This window comes from Sinohyriopsis cumingii, chromosome 14 (genome assembly GCF_028554795.1).
Source record: "Sinohyriopsis cumingii isolate HCF-2022 chromosome 14, ASM2855479v2, whole genome shotgun sequence".
NCBI lineage: Eukaryota > Metazoa > Mollusca > Bivalvia > Unionida > Unionidae > Sinohyriopsis > Sinohyriopsis cumingii.
In genome coordinates, this window is record NC_142974.1 from 70,580,893 (window position 1) to 70,603,797 (window position 22,905).

General features: G+C 34.3%; 1 protein-coding gene across 1 annotated transcript; it reads right to left on the bottom strand.

Annotated features, from left to right (window-relative positions):
• Positions 1 to 6,916: 6,916 nt before the first annotated feature.
• LOC149784098 (uncharacterized) lies at positions 6,917 to 22,329 on the bottom strand. Its single transcript, XM_089932946.1, has 4 exons — positions 20,474 to 22,329; positions 11,372 to 11,428; positions 10,427 to 10,471; positions 6,917 to 7,946 (listed from the first exon to the last, which is right to left on the bottom strand). The coding sequence occupies exons 1-4, from the start codon at positions 21,851 to 21,853 to the stop codon at positions 7,050 to 7,052; spliced, it is 2,379 nt and encodes a 792-aa protein (XP_089789072.1). The 5' UTR covers positions 21,854 to 22,329; the 3' UTR covers positions 6,917 to 7,049.
• Between the last annotated feature and the right edge of the window lie 576 nt (positions 22,330 to 22,905).

Below are 22,905 nucleotides of genomic sequence, written 5' to 3' on the forward strand. Positions count from 1 at the left end.
TATTCCATGTAAATAAACCATTAATATTGCTTTGAGCACCATCTGTGGTTACTGTTAACCATGATAGCAATGATTTACCGCCTTGATCCATAAAAGATAGTAATTTTTGTTCCTCAGTAATAGATGGAGTCATTACTGGCATCCACAATGAAAGTTTTGATATATTTACTTTACCAGCATCAGCAACACCAGCACCTCGCCAGATTGCATCATTATCATCACCTTTTCTTACGAGCACAATTGTGTGTTTAGCTCCAAAGATGACTTTTCTAACATTTCTGCAAAATCCAAAGATGTGAGATAATGGATTTGCACACGAAAAATTTCTATCACCTCCTGACAGCGATGCTTGGCGTGTTGCAAATCCTAAGTTGAAAGTCGTGCTATCACCTTTTACAATATCAAAAGCAGCAGCTGGTCTGGCTGCATATTCAGGACCATCAGCAACCGGTTGTGGATCAGATGCAGTATCTCGAGGTGTTCGTATTTTAGCATACCTGATATGATCAGCGTTGTCGGTGATATCCTTAGCAAACATCATTGTTGGACCAGCTGATCTTGTAAAGTCGTCAGAATATCTCGCCAGACCAATTATTGTTGTAGCAACATCAACATCCTTCTGAACTGATTCAATATTTTTTCCATCAATCATGTATGTGGCGCTATCAAACAACGCCATGATCCCGTTGTTGACAAAACCAACACGCAAATTAGCAGCATATGGCGTATTAGCTACAACATTCGTTACAAGTCTACCTTCTACTTCAATAAACGCCTCAGCGGGCAAGAAATATCTACTTGTATCATGAACCTGTAATTCGATTCTCCCCCGCTGATTTGGTAGTCTTGCGTCATAAGAATAAAATTGATAATCACGTACTGACTCGTACTTAAGGACAGGTGCCTCCATATCAAATGCTGGGTCTGATTCGCGCCTGAACATTTTATTATAGTTACCATTTTTCCAAATGATGATCATCGTCGACGAAGACCACTTCCTGCTATTAAATTTGCCGTTATATTTTTTTCTGCTTCTTCAGATATCGCCGCTAGTTTTTGATTTGCAGCCTGATTTATTATTTTACTGACATCTGCGGGCATCACCTCAGTACTTGCCAGTTTCACCGGTGGTTGTTGTTTTCGTCGCAGTAATCGTGCTAGTCTTTCTTTGATCGCCGAGAACGCCTTACCAGCAACATTGACAATTGCACCAGGAGCTTTATCACGAACAATATCAATAGCCTTCATCGATAATTGTTTTGCAACAGGTGCTACTTTGGGAGCTATCCTCGTGAATAATCCTCGGATGACATCACCAAGTCCATTTCCGTAAATTGCTTCATAGATTGGTAATCGTGAGTTTACCGCTCTAACCTGTGTGGGTTTACGATGATTATCATGCACAATCATCTTATTTTATTTACCATTTATCTAACAACTAGTCATCAACAAGCTCATCAATAAGTTCTCGGTAAACGCCAATATCCATGATACCACCTTGAAATAGTCGCCGACAAATATCAGCTGCTTCATTAATTATTTCTGGTGAATTATTTCCGGCACGTTTTCCTCCTATGAGAACCTCTAACCGTGATACGTCATTGATGATATTATCAGGACATAAACCAGATCCTGTTTTAGGTTCATCTTGGGGTGGTGGTTGCATTACCGGAGTAGGTACTTCAGTGATGTCCGGGGGTGAGTCACCTTCTCGAAATCCATGTGGTGAACCTGTCGGTGTAAATGTCATTTTCGGTGCAGAAATTTTCTTCGAGAAGGGTGATTTAAGTGACTCTTTAGCCTTTTTAATTTTCGACAACAACCTTTGCTGTGGCGAAGAAGATTGTTGTTGTTCTATTTGTTGCAGAGGTGGAGGAAGCTGATACTGGGAGGACTCTCCTTGTTTTGGTTGTTCCCGTCCCCCTCTAAATCTTTCTACTTCTTCTTTAAGTCTTTTAAATTCTTGACCTCTAGCTTGTTTTTTATTGTAATATACGCGATATATCCATTTAATGAAATTATCATCATTTGTTTTTTCATGACCGGGTTTTAAAATACTAGATTTATTAGATATATTTTTTGATATCAACTCAGGTAATCTCTCTCTTTCAGTGTTTCTAATTTCCTCAACAACTCCTTCGTTAAATCTTGCAATTAATCTTAAACTCTCTTCTACTGTTTTGGGTTCAGATGCAAGTTTTTTTCTCACATCGGCGACTTCAGTACGAAGTTCTCCAATACGTTCAAGTATTTCCTCATCAACAGGTGGAGGTTGAGCTGCGGCTATGTCAGTTGGAAGGTCTCGTAAAATCTTCTTTGTCTGTTTGGTTCTTCTTGCTGTTTTTTCTAATACCGGAAAAATACCCTTTTTCCTCCTCTCATCTTCCTCCGCAATATCTCCCCATATAGTTTTTTCAGCAGCCGCCGCAGCTTTCTCAGTAGCTGTAGTGACGGGTTTAAACAGTTTTTTAGTGTCCTCTTCATACTCAACTTGTGCTTCTTGCTGCGCTTGCAAGTTTTTTCTAAATGAGTCTCTGACAGGAAGAAATTTTTTAATTGTTTCTAATCGTTCTCGTGCTGTTCTTGCAGTATGAGATTCTGGATGTACCATTTTTATTATAACATAATAATTTAATTAATATCAGCAGAAGAGGAATACAGAAGTTTGATGATATATTATAAACACAGAAAGAACATAAATCCAAAAATAGAAAAACCACCATCAGAACTTGAATATTACTTGAAACATAGAACAAATTCCGAAGATTCAGATGAAGATGAAACAGATGAGGAAAAACGACAGCGAGAACGCGTTGAAAAATATTCATCAAACTTGGTATGGTGGTAAATTAATAGCAGCAGAGAGGGTACCTACCAACGTTGGTCGTCAAAAAAATAAACAAGAAATAAATAAACACGTAGAGTACTTTATTTTTTCAGCTACTATTTCAAACTGAGGTTTTATTAGCACAATCGGTCATTGCAAAAATAAACATCTCAAGGAAAGTTCATTTGTAAAATCTGGACCTTTCTACGAGATGATTTATTTGTTTGTTTTATTTGTTTTGTCGGAATTCTATGGTCTGTTCACCCTCTCTGCTGCTCTCCTTCACATCTGCATCGCCAGGAAGCTACCACAAAAATGTTGGCTAAGGTCTATGCCAGTGAGAAACTTCCACTGTATATGGACATCACCTCACATCCAGCAGTCCGCATGACTTCTAAATGCCCAATCTGGCTAGGTTCGTTGCCAGGGGATATGACAGCTATTTCGATTTCGAGTGTCGAGACGTCTTCAACAAATGCATGGAGAAGAAGAAAAAAAAACTCCCAATTTTTGGGGTTGGTCCATGTCTACCTCCCAATCTTGTAATACACGTTTGTCACATTAGCCAAGGACCATAAATTGGCTAGGTCTGCATAAGCCAAAGCCTGTTCGAACTACAAGGTCTAGCAGGCAAATATTTACTACAATGCATTACCGTAATGAAAGACAAAAAAAAATTATCAAAATTAGTGAATAAATAATTAAAAGCAAACTCAAATTTCAGGCAACTACTTTATTGCTTACTAAATCATAGAAATATTTTACTAACCATAACATTTTTATATTTTTCAATCACATAATCATTCCTTCTATGGTTGATTCCTCTGTGCATCTCAGTACTGTAATTAACTTAAAGTCTAAATTTGCCCAACATAAAAAATAATACACATCCAAACCAAAGAGAACATATTTGCCATTCAAAGCTCATTCAGTGACACAGATGGTAAAACAAAACACAAATCAGTCAGTAGCCCAAAAAGTAACAACTCACTTGGCAGAGTCTGAATAATGACTTCTTTCACACTCCATTCTAAATTCCATAATATTTTTGCTGCCAAATATCTAAAATGGGGGTAGCAAAGATCACATAATACTATGCTTTCTCAGAATAAAGCAGTTCATGTGCTGTTATTAGGAATGTTATCAGCTAGTTCCAGTCCCACTGACATGGTGAATAACTAATACTTTGTAAAGGTATAGTGAATTAGAAGAGTACGTTTATTTAGTAATCAGCTTCCGTACTAGTCCAAGAAATATACTGTGTGCTTTTCTTCATATGCTATCAATGGATCAATTATAAAAACTGGATGTACCTTTGAACAAGGCACGTGAATGATTGACTAACTGGGTATGCATGCATACGGAACAAAACAAAATGACCATTTGCTATTAAAATCAACCTATGCCCAAGTCTTTTTCTGCTGATCCTGGTAATTTCTACAAGGTTTATTTTTATGATAATTTCAGTCCTTTATGGACTTGGGATGTTTAAATCTCTAGTGTACAACACATCTTGTAGCACAGAAATTTCGCTAGGTTAATTCTTGCTTTCTGCCATACTTAAACTCGAGGAATCCATATCTGAACATACCGTAATCTGACATTATTGATACTTTATTTTAGCTGAGGTATAGAACCAAGAAAAGCCTGATTGCAAAAGATCAAGGTTAAACTGGTAACCAGCAGATTGCATGCTCAATTTGCAGATTCCGATACAAATTTTATGAAACCAGTTGCTCATTGTCAATTAACTCCACCTGCATCAGATTATTTTAATGACTCTTTTCAGAAGTTTAAATGACTAAAAAGTAAATTGTCTTCAATTTACACAAAAAGAAAAGAGTAAATTGTCTACAATTTACAAAAAAAAGTAATGCTTACATTTTCACTGTTTAACATCCAATTATTTCAGGCATGGATCTCAAACCTCTATAACTTTCAGACCACATAACAGCTCCCTATTTTTGCAAAGAACTCCCAATTACTACATTTCTCTATCAATTTTCATTTCTCCTATAATAATTCTAATTGACAGGCATATAGTATGAAATCAATAGAAGCTATATTCTGTTTACCCACCCGTGAAAACTGTTATGATGAAATAATTTCAAAATCACACTTCAAAGAATTGTTTCCTCAGTAGATAGAATGTTATGTTTAAACACTATTCACATAAATTTATGAAGATTTTGTAATTCTACACCAATACTAACTTAAACAAATAAACCATAACAAAAAATTGAACAGCAACAATAAAATTGTCAGCAATTAGTTTCAACCCAAAGAATGACCACTGTGAATGCTCTGTAATTTTGTCTACTAGTAAAATTGTATCTCCATTCCCACCAAAGAAACTTACATGAATAAGTACCTGGCATTATGTACTGTATATATAAATGTTAATTACAATCTTTAAATTAAAAGAAGGCATGAAAGAAAAAAAAACACAGCAGCACCTGTACCCCTCAAAACTAATTCAGAATAAATAGATGGTGTTATTTAGTAAACAGTGCTAAATACCATGTGGTTAGACAATCTGTAAATAATGTGTGATATAAAATGTGGAGAAAAGAGTTACCACATTTACAGTAGCTTGATACCGATTTGAATTGTTAAGCTGAATTCACACATACTTTAAGCACAATTATTTTCAACAAAATAGGCATTGTTTATTTGCTAATCATCAATGGTGCTTACCATGAGTAATTGCTGGCATTGACATGTGTAGAATACGTTTCTTTTAGGTATCTCACAGCAGCAATCCTTTTCACAAGTGTAATGATAATGATTAACTGTTAATTAGGCAGGCTACCTGCATAACCTCTCTTGCTATTCTACTCAGGTCTAACCTTTAGCTATTTTGCAGTTTCTCCACAGGTGACCAAAATATGAAAGGGGCATATCCTGGGGGGCAATAAGGCACATCACAGTGAGAAACTGGTTCTTGGAGAATTTCACATGTATTGGACCTGGAAAATTGGTCACTATTTAGTGAAAATGATGCTTGGAAAATGCTGGGAAAAAAATCCTGCTTTTAGGTCCCAATCTATCTAATTGGCTTTGAAAGATTAACCCAGATATGAGAATCTAGTTCCTGTACAAAGATATTTTTTTTTTTTTTGTTATTATTTTAAGGATGGTCATATTGAAGTTTAGTGTACTAAAATGTTACAAATGAGTATGATGAATTTAAAATAGCAACACATATAAAAATTATTTTGAATAATGTGAGGATGCATCCAAAGTAATTCCTTTCTATGGATCTTATCAAGATGTATTAGCAAAGTTCTTGCGAATATCATCATAATGGCCAATACATATTTATGACTGGACTCTTTGTCTTCATGTACACATTATATTTATGTTCTGTCCAGAGTTTTATATTTCATATCAACTGCTTTTGTCATGCAAAGAATTTTACCAAACTCAAAATTCAAATACATTTAACAGATTAGCAAGTCATCACAACTAATAATATAAAGGGACCATGTGTTAGAATCTATTTTTAGATTTGTAACATATTTTAAGTTGGCCAAGCTGGTCTGTGTGGGCATAATATCCAAATTAGTAAATGAACACTGAGCAAGTAAAATATAACATAAAAAGTCATAAATGATCAACTAAAAACCTATAAACAGTACACTTTTTATTGTTTATTCTCCAGATGCATAATCATGTGCCTTTTGAAATCACATATTTGCCCAAATATTTTAACACTAACTTCCAATATAAATGGTTTATCTGCAGTGGGCCTTCAAACAACCACTTTGAAGCTGATGTTTGTTCTTGAATTTGAACATTTTATATTATTATTGTTCTTAAACATTTTGCCACAAACTTCACATTTGAATGCATTATCTCCATTACACTATCCAGTGGCTCTTCAAGGGCTACTCTGTCAAACATTTCATCTGAAACTTCACATTTGAATGCCTAATGTCCAGTATGTATTGTCATGTCCACTCTGCATTTCAACATTCTATCAAAGACATTAGAATGGTTGATCTCCAGTATGTATCATTATGTGCATCTCCAAAGCACCACTGCCTAAACATTTTATTATAAACTTCACATTGGAATGGTTTTTGTTCAGTATGTAACCTCATGTGGACCCTCAAATTGCTGCTTTCACTAAAAATTTTATTACAAACTTTACATTTGAATGGTCTAACTCCAGTATGATTCCTTTTGTGGATCTTCAATTTACTACTGTCAAAATATTTCATGTCAAACTTGATATTTGATTGGTTTTATCTCCAGCATGAATCGTCATGTGATCCTTCAGATTATTACTGTGTCCAAACATTTTATTACAAACTTCACAACTGAATGTTTTATTTCTAGTGTGTATCATCATGTGCACCTTTAAACCACTATTACGCCTAAATGTTTTATCACAAACTTCACATCTGAATGGTTTATCTCCAGAATGTGTTGTCATGTGTCTCTTCAAATTACTACTTTCACTAAACATTTTTTCACAGACTACACATTTAAATGGTTTATCTCCAGTATGTATCCTCATGTGTTTCTTACAATCACCACTTTCACTAAATGTTTTATGACAAACTTCACATCTGAAAGGTTGATCTCCAGTATGTATCATCATGTGCTTCTTTAAACCACTATTCTGCCTAAACATTTTATCACAAATTTCACATCTGAATGGTTTGTCTCCAGAATGTATCCTCATGTGGACCTTCAAATTACTACTATGTCTAAACATTTTATCACAAACTTCACATTGAAATGGTTTATCTCCAGTATGTATCCTCATGTGTTTCTTACAATCACCACTTTCACTAAATGTTTTATGACAAGCGTCACATTTGAAAGGTTTCTGTCCAGTATGTATTTTCATGTGGACCTTCAAAGTACTATTCTGCCTAAACGTTTTGTCACAAACTTCACATCTGAATGGTTTATCGCCAGAATGTATTGTCATGTGTCTCTTCAAATTACCACATTCACTAAACATTTTATCACAAACTTGACATTTGAATGGTTTATCTCCAGTATGTATCCTCGCGTGTCGCTTCATATCGCCACTTGCACTAAACATTTTATCACAAACTTCACATCTGTATGGTTTATCTCCAGAATCACACATTTCTCCAATTTATTTCTTTATCTAAACGTTTTATTATATGAATCACATCAAAATGGTTTATCTCCAGTGTGCTCCTTCATTTGATTCTCCAAATAAAGTTTTTGTCCAAACACTGTTAAAAAGTTCACATGTCAATGATTTATGTCCAGCATGTTACATCTTGTGGCACTTCGAATTATTTCGTCTTGAAAAAATGTTAACGCAGACGTTTTGAAAGTAAGTATCCTCATGTGGCACTTCAAACTACTTTTTCGTCCAAACATTTCATTACAAAGTTCACATTTGAATGGTTTATCTCGAGTGTGTGTTCTTAAATGAAGACTATCGAGAAAATTTGGCCCCAAATACGATTCTACCCAACTTGGTCAGGAAATAAGACCATACGGCCGAAATACAAAGACAATTTGGCCCAACTACACAATACAAATATGTCAGTAATTTGACCACCCCACTCAGTAAAAAGGAACACACAAAAAAACTTGTCTTTTGAAAAGGACGAGTGGAAACTCACTGCGGGATAGTAAAGTGGGCAACAATATTTTTGGACAACTATTTTATAATTTGTATGTTACCATATTGTTCAATATTGTAGCATGTAAAATAATGATCTTGTTATCATTTCGTAAATAATGCGCGTAATGTATGAAATAAAGGGAGGTTACTTTTCCATTTCATGCATTTATTTTGTTTTCCATATGAGAGAGAGAGAGAGAGAGAGAGAGAGGGAGAACAATTCATTTGCTTTTAGTAGTTCAACACGCGAGGGCATTGTGCATTATGTGTCGCACAAAATGAGGATATCAGATTGGATATATTTATTGTCAAGACAAGTGTGGACAAGTAGACAGGCACCAGTTTCTTACTTTATATCAAAACGTTCTCCAACAAGATTGGAGGCAAGATAGAAATAAAACAATATATACATTATGACAGACGAGTCAATTTCTGGTTTTACTCCCGCTCATACTTCCATTATTTTTTCGACGTCATTATTCTGACTTAATCGATCAGAAGTCATCACCATCTCATTTTCTGGGTCTTTATCCCAAAGGTTGTTATATATATTAAATGACAAATAGTATCATGAAAAGTTGCAATAGTTTGGCTTCGAAGAATTTATTTTTCATCTATATAAATTTATTTCCCCGATATTCTTAATGTATAGTGATTTACGTCATTTTATATTAAATGATTAGGAACATAAAGCTGATTGAATATCTAAAAATGCAATAGAGTGATTTGTCAATTAGAAGTATTTAGTCCACATTGTCAAACTTTCCATTGAAATAAACAAATTGGTCAAATGTTGAATTTTAAATTGACATGATAACACAACCAACCTAATAGGAAATTTATTCATTCCCAATAAGAGTTGATACTCATTCTCTCACACATGGACACAAGCCTGCAGCCGTACACAGAGTCCTTGCACATCTGTACATATTGTTTTTTCCTTTATTGTTTTGGCTTTTAAATATGCAGTTTGAAAGGGGACAATTATATTTTTTTACCATAGTTAAGACTGGCAATCAGTCTATTCAATTTTTATTTGATTGGTATAATTTAGCAAATATGATTGACAATTTTGACTGGTACTGACAAACGCTCAGTTTTCGCGCACTCACTAAAATTTGCAGACATAAAATTGAAAAATAAACAAAAACAATATAAATTACTGTGAAGTGCTTCATATTGCAGCAACAAAACACTGACATGATGCTTAATATTTCTCTATCTCTCTCTCTGACACACACACACACACACACACACACACACACACACTGATATGAAAGTATCAACGTTTGTTATCACTGATCAACAGAAGGAATAGTAGGATCAACTCCAGAGGCCTAGACATACACAAAACCGATTGTTCGCAGATATTTTGAACCATTCATTTCCTTTCTTAATTGTACCAACTATATCAACATTTAGCTATTTGTAATGTCCAAAACTTATGAATGTATGTGGGTTTTTTTTATAAATTAATTTTGAATAAGACATATAAATTGTTATTTTCTTTCGCTTCCGGTATGAGTCTGAAATGCAAGTCAGTTCTTCATCATCTTGGTCCATAGATGCTTTCACGTATTTTTGGAAGGTTGTTGACACTTATGTCCTTAATTGTGTACTGCCCCCAAATCATACAAGTTTTCATTGCATGGCACAGATCTTTTGAGTTTGGTTTCTTCACGGTTTGCCTTCCGATACCATTGATGGTATCTTTGTGTCTCTTTGTACAGTAGCATCGCCATAAGATAAAATCGAAGACTGTTTTTACTCTCTTTGCGATTCAATCGATGGCGCCATCCCTCCACGTCCTTGTGTGTTCGTATTGTGCTTCCAAAGACTTTCCACGTGGATATGGGCCACATTATGCTGGATATCCATCTCCCACTAATTTAAGTCATCCAGTTTCTGACCATTCATATTAATATTATAAAAGCTTCTGTAGTATGCTCGGCTAGCAGAAAGGGCAACGTAAATACCTTTCTACAAAACTTGAAAACAGCATCCTGCTGGTTGTATGCCATCTACAAATAAACAATGAATAGATATTAGCCCTCATGATCTGATGCATATAATGAGATCATTAACATATTTATGAAAACTTTACAATGAGTTCCGTGAACTATTTTATCCCTAGGTTTAAATAGTGAAGAGGTAATACAAATATAAATGAAGACTTAAGGCTCACGAATCGATAAAATATAACATACCATAACAGTGGTGTATAAAAAATTGATTTTAATATCGAGAACAAATGTATAGCTAATAGAGTAGATTCAAAATGTAATCGAATTTTTCGTTTCCTCATAGTTTGCAGAATGATGTTAATCACAAATTCTCTATCGTTTTCACTGGAATATACCCGAGTATTAAATATACTTATTTGTGTATAGTGAATATCATTAAAGTTGTGAGACAAAATATTTATTTTAAAGAAATACCTTATTGTACTGTTTCTTGTTCTTGCTGAACATCACGATTAAACTATTGGTACTTGCTACATATTTTCTCTGGACTTCACGAAACTGTTAACCGATAGTAGCTGATAAAAAGTTTTCTTTACAATATTGAAAATACAGTAGATGTACCTTGTTATAGCCCTGCTCAGGTGTTTCAGCTGGTAATCAGTAGCAATCATTAAGTGGCCTTTGTCTTTGCAGATTACATACTGTCTGAAGTAGGACTACGGAAATGCGGTCGACAAGTAGTCTTTGTCCAGCGGAAAATTGAAAATTGAACAACAGCTTCTTATTAACAAATATTTGATACGAATCCAATGTAACAAAGAAATAAAACCTGTCAGTATAAGCTTCCAAATATGTTTATTATCTGAGAGTATATTGAGAAAAGTTAACTCTTTGTGTAACGTTATTTATGTATTTTGATGCTTCCGGTTGTTCAACATCTATGTACCCCTGAAGTACATAATTTACAATATCCTGGGCCTGCTCAAACAAAGGATGCACAACTTTGACTCTCAGCTGAAAAAGAAATAATTCGATACATGAATGCAGCAATACAAGTTTGCCTTAAATTCAAATAATATTCATAATTAAAACTGTACTAATGCACTTTTAGTATTACGCCATAATCATGTACCGAAGTTTGGAACGGATTAGAACTCATTCAGAACATTCCAAATTTGCAGATATATAATATTTATGCACTATTATAGTCTCGTTCTGTTAAGACTTGTTCGTTCGCCAAAGAGTCTTCATCTACAGACTTTAAAAAAATGTTTGTTTTTTTTTTCTTGCAGAAATTACATTGTCTCCCTTATGTAGGGCTCTGTCTATCTATGAGTGGATATTCGACACCACAGTTTCTGCATGTTTGGCTTCTTTATTGTTGTTTGTTAATGCCGTTAGCTTTCTCCTTGAAACGAATCTTGTTTTCTAGCGAAGAATCGGTGTCCATCCTTTTGTTATAACATTGGCAATCTCTCTCATGAATTTTCTATTTATGTCGCTTTTCAGTCAGAGATTTCCATTGCAGGAACAAGTGTAAGATGTTGCATTAGGTCCATTTCTTCACGAATTGCACGACGTCTAAAACGTGTTGACAAACATACTTGTATAACTTGTTGCTTTTATTTAGTCACATCGATGAATTCTTACTTACCCGAAAGCTGTCTTAGCTTGCTGTGGAAATAATTAATATATTGTCCAAGTTGTTGTTTTCCTGTTGAAATTTGTTGATTTCAAACACGTGGTTCTTTTTAGGTGCGAAATAATTTGTTAAGTTTTCTACGGCGGTTGGAAAATCTTCTCCTGTCTCTTGGAAAGTTTCGAAAATGTCCTTTGTTTCTTCTCCTGCGTAGTGTAAAAGGAGTGCACGTCGATATATTGCGGGAATATGGGCAAACTTGCTGCCATTATCAGAGATGTAGACTTACACTTCAAGTAAGGTCTGTAATAATTCTCTGAGTAGAATATCACAACTGTTTTTATTCTTCCCTTGTTATCCCCAGCCTTTTCAAAGCTATAACCTCGTCGCCATTGTCATGTTTGGGTTTTGTAAAGAAAGAGGAAAGGACTTATTTCTATAAATACATTCTTATTCTTATTCCATGCATTCATACTGTACTATAAGCGACTTGCTAGTCAGTCCTGTATCTTGCATCCTTTATGTCAGCCCGATCTTAGATCCCAAAGCTGATGATTCATCAGTGGGAAAGTCTATACTAGCGTATGGCACTCCTTCTAGCATACTATAAAAACGTTCCCAAGTATAAACATACCCAAATTAAAACGTAGCCAGGTAAATCAAGATTCAATACTGTATACCAACATTTTATTCTAAACTTCGTACTAGAATGTGTTATATTCGTATGCATCCTCGTATGATTTCTAATTACTAAGCCTGGAAGCAGGTCAAAACATACGAAGCCAAAACGCACCTATGTCTCAACGAACTCAACAGGACAAAAAGTACACAATGCAAAACGTACTCAAGTAACTAATGTACACAAGTTTCATCATACTATATTCAAAGCGTACGCAAATTAATAAAGACCCAACACATTTATGTTCGGACATTTATTGCTTTAGTTTATATATCGAAGCTTACGTATGTCGTTAACTACTTCTGAGCAAATTGTCAAATGTGGGATTTAGATTATTTTTGTTTGAAAATCTTAGAAAAGATATATTGATTGATGTAAAAGCATCTTAGCTCTTTTTTAAATGAAGTTCGATACAGAGAGCCCTTTAAATAATTTAGTGTTGAAAAACTCAACACCGTAATCCACGGAGTGTACTTTGCAAACCACATCCGTCTGTAAATGATGGAAATAAAGATGGCAAATTGGTTTTCTAGATTAGATCCCGTGTTTAACGGGGTGTAAAGCACGAAGAATAATCCAACCCTATGGCATGTGGCCATTTTAAATTGTATGACTTCATACGGCTTTTACTAGATACGTTGGACCGTATGCAAATGTGTTCGGGTTAGATTAGTATGCAGCATAATTGCACATTTGCATGAAAACACAACATCAGCCACACAAATCTTCAATTACTATCAACACATATTTTGGGCGTTGATCTAACAGACTAGTATTTAATACGCAGCGCGTTTCATTTTAACCATATTCTGAAACAGTTTATTGAACATTGTTCTCGAAATTCCTTCATCAACATCGTTTTGCAATGCTAGTATGGTGTATGCAAGGATGTTGTGATAACATTGTTTCGTTCAGAATGTTAACACATTCTCATAAAATACATACTTCCACAGTGTGAGCTGTTTATATCAACTAGTTTGATGTCATAATGACCTGTGGAATATTCGATTTGTTTATTCAGTGGTGATCCGCTTTCATTTGCGACTGTATTCACCCATAATGTAGTTTGCCCACACTTGATCTCTTTGCGGTATCAAACATGGACCGATCCAGTACCCAGGACGAATATAGTGGATTACATTTACATAGACCGGTCTTTTCAACATGTATCAAATGAATGGTGTTGTGCTGTATGTCAATATGAATCATGTTTAATTAGCTTCTGTACGAAACGAAATATCGATTAATTTTGGGACATTTCGAGATGCTGATGTAAAAAGGCCACGAGAAATAGTTTCGGATATCAGTGGAGATGCTGTGTGAAACAAATTGCAGGTGCTGCAAGGGATGCTACCTGGAAATGGTTTCAGTACAACTATGAATGTCTGTTCAGCAAGGCCTTTAATTTTTTTTTTTGTTCTTTGTGAGATAAATGAATTTTGTTGATATTCGGTCTTTATACAAGAAGATATGGCAACACCACTTTTCACCTTGAATTTTAAGTCTAGAACAGGTTCAATGGAATAATATATTCGATAACATGTGAACAATATATTAAACTGAGTAATATTTTATGTTGTTAGCAATTACTAATAATAACTGAAATATTCGATACGTTTCTATCATACATGTACATGTATTTATATTAAAATGTAAGTTTACTCTTGAAGCTTAGGGGCCCCGAGTGGCCGGGTGGTGTAAAGCACTCACCGATACGGGTCACTGCCATCTCACCTCTGTCTACGTGGGTTCGAGTCTCGGGTTCGGCCTATGTGGGTATGTGAGAAAGCATGCCAGTAGCTTCTCATGGGTCGGTGGTTCTTTCTGGGAATTTCCCGGGTTCTTCCTCCACCATTAATACTGGCTGTCATGTATATCTTGTGCTGAAAAATGGCGTTAAACCCCACAACAACAACAACTCTTGAAGTTACAAACATTAATTGATATGAGTGAATTATCATAATATGCTTATTATATAGTAGGTGTGATCAGTAATAATAGAAACCTTAACACTTATGTAGTAATAAATAAGTATCATGTGACAAGAGTACAAGGTATTGCAGGCGTGATTTGTAGTAAAACAAACTTTGACATAAATTAAATGAATATCTTATGCTTAAATTAGTAGTACGATTACAACATACTAATATTATTTTTATTTCGTTCATTGTGTTACTCGGCAAAAGCAATCACGCAACTCCACAGTAGCAGTACCCCAGAAATACTACGGGCCCTGTCCTTATCCAATTGGGCAAACATTTCATGATAAAATGCAGTCAATGACTCAGTGGCAACTTTACGAAACTTTAAGTTGAAGTAGGCACAAACCGCATCCGGAAGTGTTTAGTTCTGTGGCTGACATGTGCAAGTCAGAGGATATTTTGCAGGTCCGATTAGTCTGAATGGTGGCTTTTTTTTTAGTGAGCCAGAGTTGCATTTGAGAAAAATAAATAAGCCCAACTCAATCGATAGATAGATATGAAGAAAGGAAAATTAAGGAAAGGAAAGAAAAATTAACAACAAAAATGTGTAACGTATATTTGTATTATTGAATGGATTAAGTCACAAACAAATTAACAACCTACAATTTGTTCTAACTAAATCCACTAAAATCCACAATGCTTGACATTTTAAATCCATTTATATGACAAATCCATAAATTCCGTCATAGAAATATAGAGATATAAAAATAGATCACAAGGGTCCGATTCACAATATCCCATAATATGTTAATTCCACGTATCTTATAAAATAAACATTGAAAGTTAAGTCCACATTGTATTATTTCACAGTATGCAATAAATGTCAGTCTCGAATGTCATCTGGTACAAAGTCCAAGAAGTCATTCTTATTACCCGATAAAGTTCTAAAATCCTCCATCATCATCTAGTAAATCATCATGGTCTAACCTTCATAAATATCGTCTTACTCCCTTTCCATGTTCTCGCTGTCATATGCGGGTGCTTATTAGGAGACTGAGCATGGGTTTTGATCATAGTTTGTAAACCTATTCAAGATTGTAACTGAACACATGTCAGTTGTGCGGAAAGATAATAAAACAACAGACTATAATAATCTGAATGAAATCCAATAATCTCGAATATACTAATGTATCAGTAGTCTTGATGGATCACAATATAATCCACAATGTCTTCGAATGAGCTCATGTTAATACCAATGTAGTGATTTAGAATAAAAAGTCAATGAGCACTTTGTATTCTAATGTATAATTACAATAAATGATTACTTACATTATAGCTGAACACAATGGTATATGAAATCCCATGTATTATGCCACACAAATCTCCTTAATATGTGTGCGCTTTGGATTTTTAACGTAGCTTTAATAACTTTCCAGTCATATCGCTACGATGTCTGCAGTGTGACAGTTTATAGTTATGTCTAGCACTTCGGGGCATCATGCCGCAGACATGTAGCATGATGTACAACCCAGTCACATTATCCTGACACCAGGCTGACCAGTCCTAACACTAACCTCTTAATGCTGAACGCCGAGCGAGGCAGCTGTTAGTACCATTTTTGTAAGCCTTTGGTATGACTCGGCCAGGGATCGAACCCACGACCTTTGGCATTTGAGGCGTACGCTCTAACCACTAGGCCACTCTCCTTAATATCGAGTACTACGTAAGTACGAAAACATGAAATAGAAATATTATAAAAATTATTAATAAATATCATACATACATTAAACAATTTAATAATTTTGGATAGACAGCTTCCAGCCAATTGATCTGAGTGGTTTCTTTTAACAGACATTTTATTTCCGAATCAACAATACTACATGGTTTAAACCAATAATCTTACAATGTATGGGGACCATCATTAAAGTCGGTGGTGACAGTATACAAAAATGGTGAAACTGTAGAGTTATTAATCTGAACTATTTGTTTGTTAACGTGTTTCGATACTTGCTGATAGGTTTATCCAATATATTGCTTGCCACATTTTTACAGGGTTATATTTTGGCTCTTACAAAGTGCAACAAGAAACGAGTGAAGACAACAAACGTTGTAAAATTTAGCAAATAATGTTTTTTTCATAGAAAAACAAGGTAAAAATGAGAAAAATAACTTAATTTTTTTTAAATACTAACCACAACATTTTTATATTTTCCAATCATATGATCATTCCTTCCATGGTTAATTCCTCTATGAATCACAGTACTGTAGTTAACTTAAACTTTAAGTCTAAATTTTTCAAACAGAAAAGATAACAAACATCCAAGCAAAACAAAACACATTTGCCATTCAAAGTTCATTCAGTGGCACAGATGGTAAAACAAAACAAAAATCAATCTGCATGCAGTCAGTAGCTCAAAAAGTAACAACTCATTTGGCAGAGAGTCTGATTACTGACTTCTTTCACACTCCATCTTAAAGTTCTTAATAGTTTTTGCTGCCAAATATCTAAAATGGGATAGGAAAGGTCACAGAAAGCCCAGACTACTTGACAGGTTGCTCAGCCTCATATAAACCTCAGAGTGTACTTTAGGCGACAAATGTCATGCTTTCTCATGTGCTGTTATCTGGACAAAAATCAACTAGTTATGGTCCCACTGACATGGTGAATAACTCATTGTGCTTTGTAAGGACATAGGGAATCAGAAGAGTATGTTTATTTAGCATCAACTTCTGGACTAGTCCATGAAATATGCTGTGTACTTTATTCATATGCTATCAATGAATGAAATATAAAAATTAGATGTACCTTTGAACAAGGCACGTGAGCTATTGACTAACTGGGTATGCCGTGCATGCTGAAAAAAACCGAATGACCTCTTATTATTAAAATCAATCCATGCCCAAGCCTTTCTCTGCCGATCCTGGTAATTCCTTTAATGTTTACATTTAAGACAATTTCAGTCCTTTATGGATTTGGGATGTTTACATCTCAGCTGAGCAACACATTTTGCAAGAGACAATTTCGCTTGGTTGATTCTTGCTTTCTGCCATACTTAAACTCAAAGAATTCATATCTACACATACTGTAAATTGACATTATTGATGCTTTGTTTTAGCTAAGGTAAAGAATCAAGAAAAGTCTGATTGCCAAAGATCAAGGTTAGACTGGTGACCAGCAGATTCATGCTCAATTTGCAGACTCCCATAAAAAGTTAATGAAACCAGTCACTCATTGTCAATCAACTCCACTTGCATCAGAGCATTTTAATGACACTTTTCAGAAGTTTAAATGCATAAAAAGTTCATTGTCTTCAATTTAGACAATAAAGAAAAAAGTACATTGTCTTCAATTTACACAAAAATTAAAAAAGTAGAAAGGATGGTCTGATGCGCTAGTGCTGCTTACATATTACTGATCTACATCCAAAAATTACAGGCGTGGATCTCAAACCACTGTAATTTTCAGACCATGTAACAACTCCTAATTTTTGTAGAGAACTCCCAATTACTACACTATGTCTATCAACTTTCATTCCCCTATAATAATTCTAATTAATTGGCAGATTGTATGAAATAAACATAAGCTATGTTCTGTTTTACCAATCTCTGAATATTATGACGAAATAATTTCAAAATCACACTACAAAGAATTGTTTTTCTCAGTAGATAGAATGTTATGCTTAAACACTGTTCACATATATTTATGAAGTTTTTGTAATGCTACACCAATACTAAATTAAATAACTAAACCATAACAAAAAATAAACAACAACATTAAAATATTCAGCAGTTAGTTTCAACCCAAAGAATGATCACTGCAAATAATCTGTAATTTTGTCTACAAGCAAAATAGTATAGATCTCCATTCCCATCAAAGAAACTTACATGAATAAGTACCTGGCATTATGTACTGTACATATATATATATATATATATATATATATATATATATATATATATATATATGTTAATTGCAATCTTTAAATTAAAAGAAGCATGAAAGAAGGAATTAAAAAAAAAACACAGCAACACATGTACCACTCAAAACGAATTCAGAATAAATATGCTATTTAGTAAACAGTGCTAAATACCTTAAGGTTTGACAATCTGTAAATAATATGTGATATAAAATGTGGAAAAAATAGTTGCCACATTTACAGTAGCTTGAGACTGATTTGAATTGTTAAGCTGAATTCACACATACTTTAAGCACAATTATTTTCAACAAAATAGGCATTGTTGATTTGATAATCATGGATGGTACTTACCATGAGTAATTGCTGGCACTAATATGGTTTCTTTGAGGTATCTCAGCACAGCTAGTGTAATGATAATGATTAACCGTTAATTAGTCACACTAGCTCTCTTGCTTGTCTACTCCGTCTAACCTTCAGCTATTTTACAGTTTGTCCACAGGTGAGCAGAATATGAAAGGGGGCATATCCTGGGAGAAAATAAGGCACGTCACAGTGAGAAATTGGTTCTTTGAGAATTTCACACGTATTGGACCTGGATTATTGGTCAATATTTAGTGAAAATGATGCCACAAAAATGCTGGAAAAGACTCCTGATTTTAGGACCCAATCTCCCTAATTGGCTTTGAAAAGTCGACCCAGGTACGAGATTCTAATTTCTGTACAAAGATATTTTATATTTCTTTTGTTATTATTTTAAGGATTGTCATATTCTAGTTTAGTGTAGTTACAAATGAGTATTATGAATTTAAAATAGCAACAAATATAAAAATTAATGTAAACAATATGAGGATGCATCCAAAGTCATTCCTTTCTATGGATCTTATCAAGACATGTATTAGCAAAGTTCTTTTGAATAGCATGTTAATAGCCATTTTATGTTTTATCATTGTCTTCATATACAAATTATCTTTATGTTCTCTCCATAGTATTATATTTTATAACAACTGCTTTCTTGCAAAGAACTTTACCAAAATCAAATTCAATACATTTAACAGGTTAGCAAGTCATCACAACTAAAAATATAAAGGCAACAAGAGTTAGAATCCATTCTGATAGATTCGTAACATATTTTATGTTGGCCAAGCTGGTCTGTGTGGGCATAATATCCAGTAAGCTACATAGTGGCAATTTAGCAGAGAAGGACAAAACAGCACTGAAAGGTACAAGCAAAACTACTGAATACTAAGCAACTAAAAAGATAACATAACAAGTCATAAATGATCAACTAAAAACCAAAAAACATTACACTTTTTATTGCTTATTCTCCAGAATGCATGATCATGTGCCTTTTGAAAACAAATCTTTGCCCAAATATTTTAACACTAATTTCCAATATCAATGGTTTATCTGCAGTGGGCCTTCAAACAACCACTCCAAAGTTGATGTTTTTTCTTGAATTTGAACATGTTATATTATTATTGTTCTTCAACATTTTACCACAAACTTCACATTTGAATATCTTATCTCCAGTAGACTATCCAGTGGCTCTTCAAGGGTTACTCTGTCCAAACATTTCATCTGAAACTTCCCATTTGAATGACTAATGTCCAGTATGTATTGTCATGTCCACTCTGCATTTCAACATTCTATCAAAGACATTAGAATGGTTGATCTCCAGTATGTATCATTATGTGTATCTTTAAAGCACCACTCTGCCTAAACATTTTATCATGAACTTCACATTGGAATGGTTTATGTCCAGTATGTAACCTCATGTGGACCCTCAGATCACTGCTTTCACTAAACATTTTATTACAAACTTTAGATTTGAATGGTCTAACTCCAGTATGATTCCTTGTGTTGATCTTCAATTTACTAATGTCAAAACAATTCATGTCAAACTTGACATTTGAATGGTTTATCTCCTGCATGAATTGTCATGTGATCCTTCAGATTACTACTGTGTTCAAACATTTTATTACAAACTTCACAACTGAATAGTTTATTTCTAGTGTGTATCATCATGTGCATCTTCAAACCACTATTCAGCCTAAACATTTTATCACAAACTTCACATCTGAATGGTTTATCTCCAGAATGTATTGTCATGTGTCTCTTCAAATTACTACTTTCACTAAACATTTTATCACAAACTTCACATTTAAATGGTCTATCTCCAGTATGTATCCTCATGTGTTTCTTACAATCATCACTTTCACTAAATGTTTTGTAACAAACTTCACAATTGAAAGGTTTAAGTCCAGTATGTATTTTCATGTGGACCTTCAAAGTACTATTCTGCCTAAACATTTTATCACAAACTTCACATCTGAATGGTTTATCTTCAGAATGTATTGTCATGTGTCTCTTCAAATTACCACATTCACTAAACATTTTCTCACACACTTCACATTTAAATGGCCTATCTCCAGTATGTATTCTCATGTGTTTCTTACAATCACCACTTTCACTAAATGTTTTATGACATGCCTCACATTTGAAAGGTTTATGACCAGTATGTATTTTCATGTGTATCTTCAACGTACTATTTTGCCTAAACATTTTATTACAAACTTCACATCTGAATGGTTTATCTCCAGAATGTATTGTCATGTGTCTCTTCAAATTACCACATTCACTAAACATTTTATCACAAACTTCACATTTAAATGGTTTATCTCCAGTATGTATCCTCATGTGTTTCTTACAATCACCACTTTCACTAAATGTTTTATGACATGTCTCACATTTGAAAGGTTTATGACCAGTATGTATTTTCATGTGGACCTTCAAAGTACTATTCTGTCTAAACGTTTTATAACAAACTACACATCTGAATGGTGTATCTCCAGAATGTATTGTCATGTGTCTCTTCAAATTACTACTTTCACTAAACATTTTACCACAAGCTTCACATTTAAATGGTCTATCTCCAGTATGTATCCTCATGTGTTTCTTACAATCACCACTTTCAATAAATGTTTTATGACAAACTTCACATCTGAAAGGTTGATCTCCAGTATGTATCATCATGTGCCTCTTTAAACCACTATTCTGCCTAAACATTTTATCACAAACTTCACATTTGAATGGTTTGTCTCCAGAATGTATCCTCATGTGGACCTTCAAATTACTACTGTGTCTAAACATTTTATCACAAATTTCACATTGAAATGGTTTATCTCCAGTATGTATCCTCATGTGTTTTTTACAATCACCACTATCAATAAGTGTTTTATGACAAGTTTCACATTTGAATGGTTTATCTCCAGAATCACACATTCTCCAATTTACTTTATCCAAGCGTTTTATTACAAGGATCACATCAAAATGGTTTATCTCCAGTGTGCTCCTTCATTTGATTCTCCAAACTACTTCTTCGTCCACATATTTCATTAAACAGTTCACATTTGAATGGTTTATATCGAGTGTGTGTCCTCTTGTGTGTTCTTAAACGACTACTATCGAGACAATTCGGCCCCAAATACAATTTTGCCCAACTTAGACGGAAAATGAAACCTTACGGCCGAAATACAATGACAATTTGGCCCAACAAAACTATTTTGCTATGTCAATAATGTGACCACCCCCCTCCGTAATAAAGAACACACAAAAAAAGCTTGTCCTTTGAAAAGGACGAGTGGAGACTAACTGTGGAATAGTTAAGTGGGCAACACTTTTTTTGGACAACTATTTTATAATTTGTATATTACCATATTGTTCAATATTGTAGCATGTAAAATAATGATCCTTTTGTCATTTCGTAAATGATGCGCGTAATTGCATGAAATAAAGGGAGGTTACCTTTCCCTTTCTGGCATTTATTTTGTTTTCCATATGAGAGAGAGAGAGAGAGAACAATTCATTTGCTGTTAAGCAGCTCGGCTAGTGAGGGCATTGTGCATTATGTGTCGCACAAAATGACGATATCACATGGATATATTTATTGTCAAGACAAGTGTGGACAAACCGACAGGCACCAGTTTCTTACTTTATATCAAATCGTTCTCCAACAAGAATGGAGGCAAAATAGAAATAAAACAACAATAACATTATGATAGGCGTACCAATTTCTAGTTTTAAATCCCGCTCATTCTTCCATTATTTTTTCGACGTCATTGCTCTGACTTAATCGATCAGAAGTCAGCCTCGTCTCATTTTCAGGATCTTTATCCCAAAGGTTGATATATATTTTCTGTGGTAAATAGTATCATCACAAGTTGCAATAGTTTGGCTTGGAAGAATTTATTATTCATATTTTTTACATTTATTTCCCCGAATTTCTTAATGTATAGTGATTTACGTCATTTTATATTAAATGATTAGGAACATAA

Bases quoted from the DNA above. Each gene is read 5' to 3' on its own strand.
- LOC149784098 (XM_089932946.1), bottom strand. From the start codon at position 21,853: ATGTGTGATTCTGGAGATAAACCATTCAAATGTGAAACTTGTCATAAA. The intron at 10,472-11,371 runs GTACTTCAGGGG...GTTTATTTGTAG, and splicing joins CCCAGGATATTGTAAATTAT to ATGGCATACAACCAGCAGGA. The intron at 7,947-10,426 runs GTATTTACGTTG...ATAAAGAAATAA, and splicing joins TTTTCAAGTTTTGTAGAAAG to ATTGGAGAAATGTGTGATTC.